At 47.7% G+C, this 15,329-nt stretch overlaps 1 protein-coding gene across 8 annotated transcripts in view; it reads right to left on the bottom strand.

Moving 5' to 3' along the window:
• The window catches only part of TTC7B (tetratricopeptide repeat domain 7B), a 250,993-nt gene that overhangs the window by 205,936 nt on the left and 29,728 nt on the right, over positions 1 to 15,329 (bottom strand). For 7 of the 8 annotated variants that reach the window (XM_049113415.1, XM_025443119.3, XM_025443121.3 and 4 more), the window contains exon 3: positions 14,332 to 14,500. The exons of the other annotated variant lie outside the window; for it this stretch is intronic. In XM_049113415.1, the coding sequence (XP_048969372.1) occupies positions 14,332 to 14,500 (169 nt within the window). The remainder of the gene's footprint in view (positions 1 to 14,331; positions 14,501 to 15,329) is intronic. 8 annotated transcript variants of the gene reach the window in all.

The raw sequence follows: 15,329 nt of genomic DNA on the forward strand, positions 1-15,329 counted from the left end.
GCCTATGTCTCTGCCTCTCTCTCTCCCTGTGACTATCATAAATAAGAAAAATAAAAAATAAAATAAACAATAAAATAAAAAAAACAAATATACAAATGCTTGTATGTTTTAGGGCATGTAAAGCCCAGGGAAAAGCTCTGTGTCATCTGCATCCCCCCCTGCACTTCAGCATCCCAGAGCCCTGGTGGGTGCTCTGCCTCTAAGGATTGCTCCCCTGGTACATCCTGGGGCCTCGGGGCTCCAGGTTCAGTTCTTGCCTTCATCACTCTCTGTATTCCTCTGAGGGAGCTTCAGCCACTGCTGAGTTGTGACCAAATTGATACACAATCAATTCCTAAATCCTGACCAACAAACCCATAGCCTAGAGACCCATGTGCTGAGCAAAGGCCATAGAATCAGACTGGTTCCCTGGACAGCACCCCCTTGCGGTCACAAAGGGATCACCATGTTTACCTCCAACCCAGTCTCTTCCCCCACCCTCCAGGGAAGCTGGCTCATCCTCCTGTAATCCTTACCCCAGTTTAACATCCTTCCTTGCCCAGCCAGTGAAGCTAAACATTTCAATCATCTTGATTCCCCCCTCAACCACCCTCCCACTGCAACTCCCCCAGCACACTGTCTCCTTGGCCTGCTGGAATCCAGGCTTTTGCAAAATCTGTCAGGATCCAGCTAGGACAAAAGAAATCACTCGAGTTCTTTCAGATAAAGGAGCTTTAAGGGTATGAAACCAATGAGAAACAGGATGGTATCACATCCCAGAACTCTGAAACAGCAGGAGGCCACTAACATCCTCAGAGCTAGACAGGACAGAGGGAACAGATGGAGTCACAAGAGCCCAGAAGCTGGGGCTACTGGGTGAGAGACAGAACCCAGCAGAAACCAACTAACTAGGGCATCCTGGAAACAGCCTGCAGAAGTCAGGCCCCCTGGATGTACCGGAAGGGCCCAAAGTCAGCTTACCTCCCAGGTCAGTCTCCCTCACTTTAATCTTTAATTCCTTCTAATCAATTCTCCATTTTGTGCCAGAAAGATCATTCTTACTTATAAACTGAAATCATTCCTTCTGCTTAAAACCTGGTAGTGGCTGGCAGTTTCCTGCCAGGGAAAACCAAGTCTCATCCACCTAGCTGACTTTGTCAATCAATTGCAAATATAGGAAGTGCTGCTTCCCTTGACAGCAACATGCACTTAGTTTACTGTAGAACACAGGATGAGCTGCTGTTCCCAGTGCTACTGTACAAGAAAACAGAGACTAGTCCTCAAAGTCATCCACTCTGAAACCCCTTAACTAGCTAAGCATCATTCCTTTCTGACCAGGGTTGTTTGCCATGATCAAGAGGCTCAGAGCTCCAATGAAAAGATGCTATGTCAAAGAAAGTGGAGAACAAGTAAAGGTTATCAAACTCTATTAATATAAACAATAGATTGAATTGAGTAATCAAAAAAACCTAAAAATAAAAACCCAGGCTCAGATGGCTTACTGGTGAATTCTACCAAATGTTTAAAGAATTAACAGAATACTTCATAAATGCTTCCAAAGAGTAAAAAGGAGAAACACCTCAAAACTTAAGTCTATAACAGCAGTGTTACCTTGACACCAAAACCAGACAAAGACATCACCAAAAAATTACACCAGTTATCTGTTCTGAATATAGAAGTAAAAAATCCTCAACAAAATATTAGTGCATCAAACCCAGCAACATATAGAAACAAAAGTGTGTGCCATGACCAAATGGGATTTATTTCTGGAATGCAAGGCTGATTTAACATATGAAAAATCATCCAATGTAATACACTGTATTAGAAGGATAAAGCACAAAAATCATATGACTATCTCATTAGCAAAAGCGTTTGACAAAATCTAACTTTCTTTCATGATAAAAACTCAACAAACTAACAATAAAGGGAAACTTCTTCAATCTGATAAAGGGCATCTATGAAAAAGCCACACCTTAACATCATACTTAATGACAAAAGACTGAAAGCTTTCCCCCTATCAAAGAAGGTCTCTGCTCTGGTCATTTCTATTAAACATTGTAATGGAGGTTGTAGCCAATGCAATTATGCAACAGCAACAAAAAAATGCATCAGATTGGAAAGGAAGAAGAAAAACTATCTTATTTACAAGTGACATGAACTTATATAGAGAAAATCCTAAGGATTCCACACACATAAAAATTATTAGAGTTAATAATAAATTAGTTCATTATTAGCTATTAAATGAGTTCAGCAAGGTCATAGGATAAGAAACCAATACACAAAAATCACCTGCATTTTCTATACACCAGTAATGAACAATCTGAAAATGAAATTAAGAAAACTATACCATTTGTGATAGCACCAAGAGAATCAAATACTTAGGAATAAACTTAACAAAAAGAAGGTAAGGCTTACACAATGAAAATTACAAAACATTTTTAAAAGAAATTAAAGAAGACATCCCATGTTCATGGATTGAAGACTTAATATTGAGAAGACAGCAATATTCCCCCAAACTGATCTTCAGATTCAACAGAATCCTTACCAAATTCCCAGTAAGGTGTCTTTTTTTTCCCCCCAGCAACTGACCACATAATCCTAAAATTTATATGGAAATGTAAGGGACCCAGTGAAGCCTAAATAATCTTGAAACAGAACAAAGTTGGAAGACTCACACATTCCCCATCTCATAACTTAAACTACAATAATAAAGATACTACTACTTTATTACTATAGTAATAAAGATAGTGTGGTTATTAGCATAAGGATAGACATACAGGCTAGAATTGTGAATCCAGAAATAAACCCTTACATTGATGTTCAATTGATTTCAACAAAGACATCAAAACAAGTCAATGAGGGAGAAAACAGTCTTTTCAACAAAAGCTGCTCTGATCACTGGATAGTCAAATGCAAAAGAATGAAGTTGGAACCTTACCTCATACCATATAGAAAAATTAATTCAAAGTAGATTATAGATCTAATTGTAAGAGCTAAAACTATAAAACTGTTAGAAGAAAACATAGGAGTAAATCTTTGTGACCTCAATTAGGCAGTAGTTTCTTAGTTACAACACCAAAAGCACAAAGCAACCAAAAAGAAGAAGAAAAGAAAAACTGAACTTAATCAAAATTTAAAACATTTGTGTACCCAAGGCTACCATCAAGAAAATGAAAATGCAACCCACAGAATGGCAGCAAATATTTTAAAACTAAATATCCGTAAACGATACATCTATAAACCATGTCTCCTATACCTGTATTTAGCACATACAAAGAACTATTACAACTCAATAATAATAAAAATAAAAAAAGACAATTTAAAGCTGGGCTCAAGATCTGACTACACATTTCTCCAAAGGAGATACACAAATGGCACATAAGCCCAAGAAATATTGCTCAACATCATTAGTCATTAGGGAGATGCAAATAAAACCCACAGTGAGATACCACTTCACACCCACTAGGATGGCTAGAATCAAGAAGATGGATAATACAGTGCTGACAAGCTGTGAAGCAACTGGAAGCTTCAGAGTAGGGCAGCTACTTTGGAAAACAATTGTGTTTCCTTAAAACATTAAACACTGAGTAGTCACACGACCTGGTTATTCCACTCCTAGGTACATATCCAAGAGGAATGAGAAGAGAAATGCACCCCAAATTTTGTACATAAATGTTCACAGCAGCATTACCGATGATAGTCCAAATGTAGAAACAATCCCACATCCATCAACTGATGCATATGGATTCATAAAATGTGCAAAATGTGGTATATCCATACGATGGAATATTATTTGGCCAAAAAAGGAATGAAGCATGGATTCATGCTACAACATGGATGAACCCTGAAAACATATTAAGTGAAAGAAGCCAGGCACAAAACAGCACAATATTATGTGATCCCATTTTTTATAAAATGCCTAGAATAGACAAACCTACAGAGACAAAAAGTAGGCTAGTGGTTGACTAGGGCTGAGGGGACAATAATTAGGTAATGAGAAGTGGCCACTGATGAGTACAGATTTCTTTTGTGGGTGTGGTGATAACTGCATAATTCCGAATATACTAAAAGCCACTGAATTATATACTTTAAAAGGTTGTATTTCATGGTATCTGAATTATATCTCAATAAATCTGTTTTTTTTTAAAGCTGCAGACTCTATTTGTAATATGAAAAATTGAAACAATAAACAGATGTTCCATAGGCAACTGTTCAAAAATATCCACAAGGCACAACACTGTGGAGTCACTAAAAACTTGTCAAATGGAAAAATAATTGTACACACACATATATAGAGTGAAAAAATAGACTATAAAATAGTATATGTAGCATAATCCTAATTGTGTATAAAACATTATATAAATATATATCTTTATATTTTTTCTATATTTAAAGACATATGTGTGTGTGTGTGTGTGTGTGTATATATATATAACTTCGACAGTGGTTCACTAGCTCAAGTGGTAGTATGGTGACTAATTTTACTTTCTGCTTTATATTTTTCTCTATTTTCTGAACAGTCTATACTCAACACACAACCAAAGAATCAAAGTTCACTTTCAGATCAAAGGGACTCTGTCCAGTGTTGGCCAGAAGGAGAGGCAGCTGGTCCCACACCCTGTGGGCAGGAAAGCACAAAGGTACAGCCGTTCTGCAGAGCAGTCTGGAAATACTTCTCTTTTGACCCAGAAACTCCACTTCTGGAAATCTCTCCTAGGGAAATCATTAAGGACAAGCACAAAGACCAGGCTGAGAGGGCGTTCGTCACAGCTTTACTTGTAACAGTAAAAAGCTGAAAACAACCTACATGTCCAAAAATAGAGGCTTTTTAGTTAAATATATTATAGCTTATCCATATACTGAAATGCTGTACAGCTGCTAAAAGTGTTTATGATCTGTAGTGAAGTGGAAAAAGCAGGTCATAAAGCAGTATGTGTGGTATAATTTCATTTTTATATAAAAAAATCACACTTGATAATTATAGAGATCTAAAAGTAAATGCACTAAAATGTTAACAGAGGTTGGCTCTGGGTAGACCAGGTGATGGGTATTTTTACGTTCTTTCGACTGTATTTCTGATTTTTATATAACATCTACATAGGTTGTCTCTCTGAAGAGTAGTAAAATAAAATCATAGGGGAAGGGGCAGGCAATCAACCTCAATGGCATCTAGAAGCCCTACTGCCCAAGGAAAGGAGCATGCTACACGGGACCCCGGGGAGGCGGGGAGCATGGGGACAGAAAGGCTGTCACAACCACCAGCTGCTCCCAAACGCAAGTGTACATGAGGCAGGACTACACAGATCCCCTTCCGTCAACCCTGGATTTATATATTTCAAGGTATATTTCCCCCTTTTGTTTTATTCAGCCTTCTCAGTACTCTTATCTGAGTAGTATTATCCTCATTTGGCAGATAAGGAAAGTGAGACCTAGAGACTTCGATCAAAAGGCTGAAGAATCACAGAACAGAATCACGGGTTCCCAGGTTATCAGACACCTGCCCCCTTGTCAACAGCATCCCCACTCCTAATGAGAGTTTATGTTCCAGCTGAAAGGCACCTCGATAGAGCAGATAGAGGAGGGGTTCTGGAGTCGGTGGGCCTTGATGTGAATCCTACCTCGCCTCTGAAATTCCGCCTCTGGAGTCCTCACAGGGAATGATAATCCCTAGGCACAGGACTGTTGCCAGAATGAGGTGCCATCACACAGGTGAATCAGCAAGCATCACACGTGACTCTGGGCAGGGCTCTAGAAACACTACTCCATTGCGAACCCCCACCTCTCAGGGTGGCCAAGCCCTGAGATGGCTGCTGCTATGAGAAAGACGTCCAGATGCAGACCTAACGTTGGACTTGGGGCAGTCTCCACTGCCCAGCTCTGGTCCCCTTCCCGAGGCCCTCCACCCCTGAGGACTACTCTCCCCAAAGAGCCCCATTCTTTCAGCACTTACCCACAGGATGGTCTGGTGGCAGGGCATCTCCAGTCCAGTCCACAGTGACCCTGTCACAGAGTGGTCACCTGGCTCCTCCCCAATATCCCTTCTCCTTTTCCCCTACAGGGACCGTCTCCAAAGACAGAAGGGCACATAGGCCCCTGGGCCTCTTTGATGAGGGGGCTCCCTTCAGAAGAGCTGTGCTGGGAATGTCTGTCGTGGACGGTCCCTCTGTCCTGGTGGGACCACCCTCTTCATCACAGCCCTCATGCCAGACCTGGGCCAGTCCCGGGGCACAGCTGGCCACCATCACTAGATCAGGGATGGGAATATAAGGCGCCAGGGTCAATGAGACACAGTGAGGATGTGGCCCAGGTTTCTGAGACTTACACCTAAGAGAATCAAGAGTCTGGAGCTACTCCAGCCAGCCACCTGGAGGCTGAGTTGGGATCAACACGGAACACAAGAAATGGAGAGAGAGCATCCATCTTTGAGCCCTGAATCCAGCTGCCACTGGTCAGGCTGGGTTGGGTTTGCTGTCACCTGCAACTGAAAGGGCCCTCACCCCCAGACCGTGGCAGAACTTCACAATGAGTCTTCATCTGGGGTCAGGACCTCAGCTCTCTGTGCACTGCTCCCCCCTTTCCCCCACTCCTGCACATCCACCAGAAAGCCTTGCAGGATGGACCTGGATTTGCCCTGCCACCTCCATCCCCAACTGTCAACAGAGCACGTTCGTTTACTGCATCTGCTGAGCAGCTGGCTGGGGCTGGACGGACACCCTGCCACTTGTCCACCTCCTCCCGGCTCCTAGGTCCCCAGCAACCATCACATCTCTCTAGTGACACTCTGTTCCACCAAGCACACAAGCGGCCTCACATCTTCTCTGTAGACCCTCTGCCATCCATGGAAGCTTCCACCTGCCTATGTGAGTCAGTTCAAGAGATAAGCCCTGGTCACCATGCCTGAGTTGAAGCTTAGCAAAGGGACCAACTGGCTCAGAAGACAACCCCTGGCCCCGAGAGGGTGGGGAGGGAGCGGGGTGGGGAGGGGGGGCTATGTGTGCATGTGACCCCCAGATGCCTTTGGAAGAGCATGACCAGCCTGCAACCAACTCATCACAGCCAGGCTTCCCCAGGCCCAGCAAACTAACATCTCCAAGGATGGAGCCCACATCAGGGGCAGACTGAGAAGCCCCAATAAATGTTCCCACTTTGCTGGGCGGAACGGGGGCTGCTCCTGGGAGCCAATATTGGAGGATGGACAACTAAGCTTTGAAGCAGAAAAATAAAACACCCTGTAGGAAACGCATCCCTCGAGTCACCATATCGGGGGTCTGGCCTCACCTCAACACACAGTGCTGGTATCAGGCCCTAAAAGGAGGGAGCAGATAGACTTTCATTCTCTTCTCTCTTTCATCCAGGGAAGCCCTGATTAAAGATGTGTGCTTCCTCTCTGGTCCAAATACATGGCAGCCTTTTGGGAGTAAGTTCTCAAGTTCACCCACTATCTGAAGAATTTCCAACTCAACGTGTTCCAAGATTTTCCCGTGTCACCCGGATGCCCAGGACCGGGCAAAAGTGTGCTGAAGAAACACCTGAGTGACACCGGACAAAACACCTCATCAATAGACTGCGTCCCTTGTGCTGACTTACCTAAATTTTGCTCTGGTGGGAAGCCCACAAGGAGAAAGAGCAATCCCCAGGTGCCTCTTCAGAAAACATCTGTGGGTGAATGTTGTACATCTCCTGGTCTAACAACTGCATAGGCTATGCTGAAGCCCGTGGGTGTGTGAAGACGCTCAGTTTCAAGCTGGGCAGAGCAAGGCTGGGATCCAAGCCTTCTGGAGATGGGGTCTCTATTTAAAGACTAGTGCTTAACAGCTTCGGAGAAAAGGCAGCACCTCTGAGAAGCCTCCCTGGAGAGCTCCCTGGCCCCTTTGCCCTGCCCACAGCAGAAGGCAGGTGTCTTCATTCCTTCCCTGACATGGTGCTCTGAGACCGGATGCTCAGAAAGCACACAGGGGGCAGCCCAAAGAGAGCCCCAGGGCCCGCTCTACATGAGGCAGGGAAAACAGTCTGTACCAGCTTCCACGGGGAGGTCATTATGTAACCTGAATGCTAGTCTTCGTTGCACCTGCACTCTGGGAAGAGCAGGAGGTCCGTGAGCTCTGCAGACACTAGAGAAGCGGAGATCTTTAAGGATGGGCCCCCGGCCCCTGGCCAGGAAGGAGAGTCCAGGCAGAAGAGACAAGCCCTGGAGCCCAACCACGAGATGGTTTCTCCTCCTGGGCTCTCTCTCTCCTCTTCTCAGCCAGTGGATTTAGCATGTTCCTCATGAAGACAGCTGTCTGAGAACCATGTGAGTGGTTCTCGCCTCTTAAAAGACCACTACTTGAATCAACTGATCCATTCCAGTGTGAATGGCCTTTTGTGGAAAAAACCAGTAATGTGGGGCCAATTCCAAAGACCTCTGACCTTCTGGGTCAGCCTCGGGCAAGACCGGTGAGGCGCAGAGGGAGTGTGTCTTGGGCCCCACCCTCAGGGAAACCTCTTGATCTGCCCTGGCCACTGGGTGCTGTCCATCCTCTAGCACCGTCCACACCTCTTCCTCCCCGAGGGCACTCCAGACCTCAGATCTCTGCTCGATCTGCCTCTAACGTTTCCCTGACGTGCACTGCTCCCAGGTTCACACCCTCTGCCAGACAAGGCACATATACTAAGGCAACTCTAGCCTCTCCCCATAACTGGATGTTACCTGGGGCTCCTGAAGAGGTCTATCCATTTGAGGTCACACCCCAAGGACACAAATAGCTAAATGTTGTTGATCTGCCAGGCACTGTGCTAAGAGCTGTCCATGTACCCCATCCCTCCCTACAATAACCCTCTAATGTAGGTACTATTATTATCTCTGTTTTATAGATGAGAAACCTGAGCCCCAGAAAGCTGAAAGTACTTGCCCAAGATCTTACAGCTAATAAGTGACAAAGCTAGAGATCAAACCCAGCAGTCTGGCTCCAAAGCCCAGGCTCTTCACCAATGCATCAAAGGAGCAAGTTCAAACCCAGGAGCCAAGGAGGAAGAGAAAAACACAGAGGCTCCCGAGAGCTCCCCAACATGGTGCCGCCTCCTCCACCTGGACATGGAGGTCATTCCACTTGACAGAAAGGTCTCCTACCTCCTCCTGGCCCTGCCTCCAGGTTACTGGGTGTCATCAGGCAAGTCCTTTAGGCTCTCTGCCACAGTCTCCCCCAGTGGAGAAGACAATGTCTATACAAGGGATGATTGGGAAGGCCCCATTCACCCATTGCAATCAGCCCTTCTCTGCTTAGTACTGTACAATCTAGAAAGGAAGTTTAACCCCATGCCACTATTTCCAGCTTCATAATATCCCTCCTCTTGGGCACTAGAGCCTCAGGTCGTCCACATCCCCTTTCATTCACCGAGTACAGGCTACTTCTTTCTCTCTACACCCTCCAACAGCTGCCAGCTGGGTGAGAGACCGACCAAGCTCTGCTGGACATGTCTAATCAGAGGCTCATGTGGGGTCCCAGCCTTCTTCTTCCCAAGTACCTGGTGGCTCTGGTCCTGTAGCCACCTCTCACCAGTGGACCATTGGCAGAACTGATGTGTGCTACTTCTGCTCACCCTAGACATCTGCCTCTTTCCTCCTCCACCCCCCCAAGAGCAGCACCACACCAGCACGCCAGCTTCAGCCATACCAATGAAGATAACACCCTAGTGGATGGGGAGAAACTGTAACCTCAGAGGACACACAGCTGCCCCCCCAGCTGGGACCAACCAGCTGGACCGTTGCTGCACTTCCCTCATATTGGAGCCAGAGCATATTTGGTCCCCGTAAGACAACAGGATACATATGAGGCTATTTATAAAGGCCACATCTAGGAAGGCAAGCCACTTGCAGCTCCCACTGTCCTATCTGCAGAAAGTCACCCCATGTCCAGCAGATCTAAATCCCAAAATAGACAGTGGTCATGTGTCCACTATTCCCAAGCTTTCCTATTTGTGAAAAGAACATCTGTGGCCACTTGGTGTCCTGGAGATTTCATGTGCTACCCCAGTCTGTATCCTAGAGCAAAGATATCTACTCACTTGATTAAATCAGTACTACCAAAAGCTAAAGAGTACCTCCATTTCCTCTACTCCCATTCTCTGTTTGCCTGTTTAGGTTTAAGAGATAGAAGGAAAGGGGATGCCTGGGAGGTTCAGTTGGTTAAGCATTGGCCTTCAGCTCAGGTCATGATCCCAGGATCCTGGGATCAAACCCCACATCGGGCTCCCTGCTCATTGGGGAGCTTACTTCTCCCCTCCCACTCCCCCTGCTTGTGTGCTCGCTCTGTCAAATAAATAAATACAATCTTTTTAAAAATTGTTAAAAAGAGATTGAAGGAAGGAGAGTTGGAGGAAGAGTGGGGGGTGTAGCGATCTACTTCAGAACTTCCCTGATCGTGGAAATGAGCTGAACTGTACCAGCTTCCAGGAAGAGACCCACGTCAGGCTCCGCTACCGTGTGATGTCAGCCTGCTCTCATAGGTACTGCCCATAACTGTCAGGGAGTGACTCTAAATCACTAAAATATGCCCAATATGTTATCTACAAAGAAAACATGGCTCGCTGTGACAGGCTAGGAGCAAAGGCGCCCAGGTCACCTGAATTACAAGGTGGGCATCTCAGTAAGAATCCAAGCAAGGGAACTTTTACAAATTTCACTCAACAACTGAGCACCGATTGTGTGCCAAACACTGTGCCAAAGGAGGAGGAGCTCTCCTCCTTTAGGGCAACTCACAGACTGGGGGGCGGTTGGGGCGGGGGTGCTGGATAATGGGAGAGCTAAGTCCAATATGATTACATGGAATCTATAATCTACTGCGCAAAGACAGCACTGAGTATGGTTGACTCTGCATGGATGAGTCCCAGAGGGCCTCAGAGAAGATAGGACATGTGAGCCAGAGGCACAGAATTTACAGGAAGAAATCTGGGCAAGGGGCAGGAATGAGAGTGGAGGAACAATGAAGGCAAGGCTGCCAGGAAGGGTGTAGGCGCAAATCAAGGGTATTCTCTAGTGATCTGGATGTTTCCTATGTGAGGAAGCCTTACCTGGCCCAAGCAGGCTCTGATCCACATGCCGAGAGAGCAGAACAGCTGAGAACGTGGGCTCCAGAAGGAAGCCTCCCTCTGCCTCTCAGACACAGAGCATGATGGGCTCTGACACTGGTCTCAGAGATCAAGTCCTGGCTCAACTGCTTCTGGCTTTGGGACCCTGGGCAGCTTATCTAACCACCCTGTGCTTTGGTTTTCTCATCTGTAAAATGGAAAGAATAACAGAGCCCACCTCATAGTGTGGTGGTGAAGACTGGACAAGACACTCACATAAAGGGCATATGGTGAGTATCACAGTACCCTCGCCCAGGTCTCAGTTCCTTTGTCTGTAAATAATGGGTTTGGAGGATTTAAGAGACAGTAAAGCCCTCGTGATCACTGAATGATCTTGGCTTCTGATTCACAAAGAGCCAAGGCTAACATTATCTGGCCAGGGGAAGAGCTCCCAGCCATGGATGAAGCTCAGTGACACTTCTAGGCTCTGGCTGAAAGCTCCGGTCTAGTCGGACCTCTGGAGGTCATGGAAACGTTTAGGTGACTCGTGAGAGGCCAGCTCCTCCACCTACAGCAGCATGCGGAGGCCCGGGGAGGGGTGTGGGCTGGGTGGATGCCTATGGCAGGGGCAGCTGAGCGCAGCTCCAGCCAGGGCTTGCCTGGGGCGAATGGGGGGACGGCTCTTCCCTTCTTCCCAAAGAAGCCAGAAAACCATATTTTTTAACTGGATCCCAATTTGGAAACATCAGCAGCTAATTCAAAAGCACTGGAAATATTGAGTAGACGACACCCATCCTGCCTCAGGGCCAGTGGGCTTGTGGTTCCCAATGGAGAGTACTCTGTATGCTAGCATTCATCGAACATGTGTCCACAGTCTCTCCTGAAAATTTCTCAAGGACCTTGAGGATGAAAGAAGAACTAGAGAGTGTTGCTACATAGAGTCAGGACCAAGAAACTCTTGAACGCCCCAGAGAACTGGCCTGCCTTTGGGCATCTCTACAAATTAAAGGGACAATTTTTGTTACTGTAAGTCACTCTTTTAAAAAAAAAAAAAGGATTTTATATATTTATTCATGAAAGCCACAGGGAGACAGGCAGAGACACAGGCAGAGGGAGAAGCAGGCTCCCTGCGTGGAGCCCAATGTGGGACTTGATCCCAGGACCCTGGGATCATGCCCTGAGCCAAAGGCAGATGCTCAACCACTGAGCCACCCAGGTGTCCCTGTAAGCCGCTTCTTCTGGTCCCCCCATCACACACTTTGCTTATAGCTAATGTTTATATCATGTACACTATGTGCCAGGCACTGTTGTAGCCTTGTATATATACAATCTCATGTAATCCTCACAATCCAAGGAGAACAGGATAGATGGAAAAACTGAGGTGTAGAGCCGGTAGGAACTGGCAGGAGGGCACAGAGCCAGTGTGCGATGGCAGTGGGAGTTGCATCCAGGCACACGGCTCAGCACCGGTGCTCAGAACCAGCCCTCCACTCGGCCTCTCATCTGGCTGACACACATCTCAAGACCAGGGCCTCCTGGGGTGCAGGCCACTTCCTCTGGCACAAGTGACCCTTCCCTCTCCCGTACACGTGGGGTGTGTGTGCCTACAGAAGGAGCCAGGCTCCTTGAGTCTCCTAGGAGCCAGCCAACACGTCCCAAGAGCCACGAGGCTGGGGGCACCATGGCTGGGGGACCCCTGCTAAGCACGCACGACCTGGGGCCAGACCCAGGGATCGAGTCTCCTGTTGTCCCTGCCCACTTGCAGCCACCAGACGGAGCTGGCAGGGCCACCTGCAGATGATCTGCCATCACCAGACCGTCCTAGAGCCGAGACGAGGCCCTGAGCTCTTGCTGCAGAGCAGGCCCCAGAGCCACACTGGCAGCGCCCAGCAAAGCACCCTGGCCACGCTCCGCCAGGCCCCGGGAGGCTGGAAACTGCCAGCTGAGGCTCTGCCCTTGCGGAACATCGTCCCTGGCCCCGAATCACACACAGAGCCCCCCGAGCCAAAGGCGCATGAGGTGACTGAGCAGGCTGGCCCCAGTATGCCCCGCGGCTCAGATGCAGACACGGCCCAGTGCTCAGGGCCCCTCCGATGGTCTCCCAGGCCGGTGCCTGCTGACCGCCACAACGCCTTGCCAACCGTGACAGCATCTTCCCCGGACACGCGGGTGTTGAGGAAATTAATTAGATGAACCTGGCAGTACTCAAGGCTCCCTGGGAACTGGCTGACTCTGTCACCCCCAACATAAAGCCCTCAAGTGCGCCTCAGGCTGGGTCTTTGTTCCACATCGCGCAGGACAACCAAATCGGACAGCTGGCAGCACACAAGGGCCCAGCTCACAGCCGTGCTGGTGCGTCAGGCCGCCCAGGGGCCCAGCCGCTGTGCCAGCACTGTCAGGCACAAGGCATGGTTTGGACAGTAGGTGGCAGGAGGGAGGAGGAGCTGCTGCAAATGGTCCTTTTCTTACTGTGGCCTTCTGAGTTCAAAGTGTCCCCTCCTCTTCCAGGAAGCCTTCCTGGCCCCACAGGCCTGTGTGACCACTCAGGTCTCTACGGAGCTATCAGCCAAGCCTGGCTTTTATCATGCACTGCCTTGTTTGGGGCTGATATTTTAAAATATTACTTAATAAGCATGTAGTATGTGTCAGGTACCAAGGCCAGTGCTTTGCTACGTTATTTGAACCTTAGAGTAAATCTATGAAGTGAATGTAATTATACGCATTTCTCAGATGAGGAAGTGGCAGCTTGGAAAGGCCAAACGATGCGTGTGTCCTGTGTCTATCATTTTCCTCTCCATGGCACTGCCTTCTCTCACATGGGATAGCAAGTTCCTGCACGGCAACCCAGCCGATGTTCACCCTTCCTTCCAGCCCAAAGCCCCCAGACACACAGCAAACATGGGATGGCCAGCTGTCACAGTGACTGCCATGGGCAGGGACCAGTCAGCCTTAATCAGTCCAGAGGCGGTATTAATGAATAAAACTGGTCAGACACGTGGCCAAGGGGCCCTATGACAAGAATCTCAATGTGTGCTGTGCAGTACCTTAATCACAAAAAAAAATAAATAAAATAAATAAATTCCTTGCCTTCATTGCATATTAATTATCAGGATCCTCTACTGATACATTTACCCCTCATCTGCTTCAGGGATAACTGAAGAACTGAGGGTTTGAGGAAGAAGCGTGTGGCGGGGCCAACCCCTCGGGCTTGCTGGGAGGTGCTGGCCCAGGGCCTGGGGTTGGCCCATGGGCTTCACCCAGAGTGGCCCCAGGGTCAGCCTCCCGGGAGGGAAGGCACGGGCTCACCTTTGGTGGCGTAGGCTTCCGCAATCATGCGCAGCCTGTAAGGAGGGACGGCTGTCAGCGGCAGGTCATCGAGGCCCACCCGGGCATAGATGTTGAGAGCCTCCTTATAATCTCCTTCCACATAATTCAACTTGGCCATGATCAGATTGGATTCTTGTAGGAACTCTGACTAGAAGGAAAAGGAGAGAGAAAAACATTTTCCTACGGTGCTGTGAGTAATGCTCCCTCGGGGACCCGCCGCCACCTGCTGCCACAAAGCCCTACGGCTCTCCACAAAAAAATGCACACAAAAACGTTCAGAGCAGTACTTTTCAGGATGGCCCTTGGAGTGGCAACAACCCAAATGCCCATCCACTGGTGAATGGACAAGGAAAATGTGGCATGGCCTTACGGTAGACTATTACTCAGCCACCAAAAGGAAGTACTGCCCCATGCTTACAACAGGGATGAACCTCAGAAACTTATGGCAAGTGAAAGAGCCAGTCACAAAAGGCTACATATTGTATGCTTCCACTTACGTGAAATGGCCTGAGTGGTCAAAGTTATGGAGGCAGAAAGCGTGTTTGCCAGGGGCTGGGGGGCAGGGGGGGAAGACAGGTGACTGCTTATGGGTACAGGTTTATTTTTGGGGTAATGAAAATGTTCTAAAATAGGGACGATGATTGCACGAGTCTGTGAATATACTAAAAACCACCGAATTCTAGCGTTTTAAATGGGTGAATTATATGGCATATGAACTATCCTTCAATAAAACTGCCATAAAACAAACAAGACTGTAACCCAAATAAGCCAAAGAGAGAGGCTTTTGAAGTTGGTGCAAGAACCAGGACTTGCTTTCTGTCCAGTGGTGAACTCTTCCCACTGAGCCACTCCAGCTCGTTAGGGTAACTGAGCCCCAGTCCGCCCCACAGAGGCTGCAAGCTCTAGCAGTCCTCTGATGAGTCCTCAAGTCCTCGTTCCTCTCGTCAGGAGAGGCTGGCCTCCCCAGTCCACACCCA

The sequence above is a fragment of the Canis lupus genome, chromosome 8 (genome assembly GCF_003254725.2).
Source record: "Canis lupus dingo isolate Sandy chromosome 8, ASM325472v2, whole genome shotgun sequence".
In the NCBI taxonomy this organism is placed as follows: domain Eukaryota; kingdom Metazoa; phylum Chordata; class Mammalia; order Carnivora; family Canidae; genus Canis; species Canis lupus.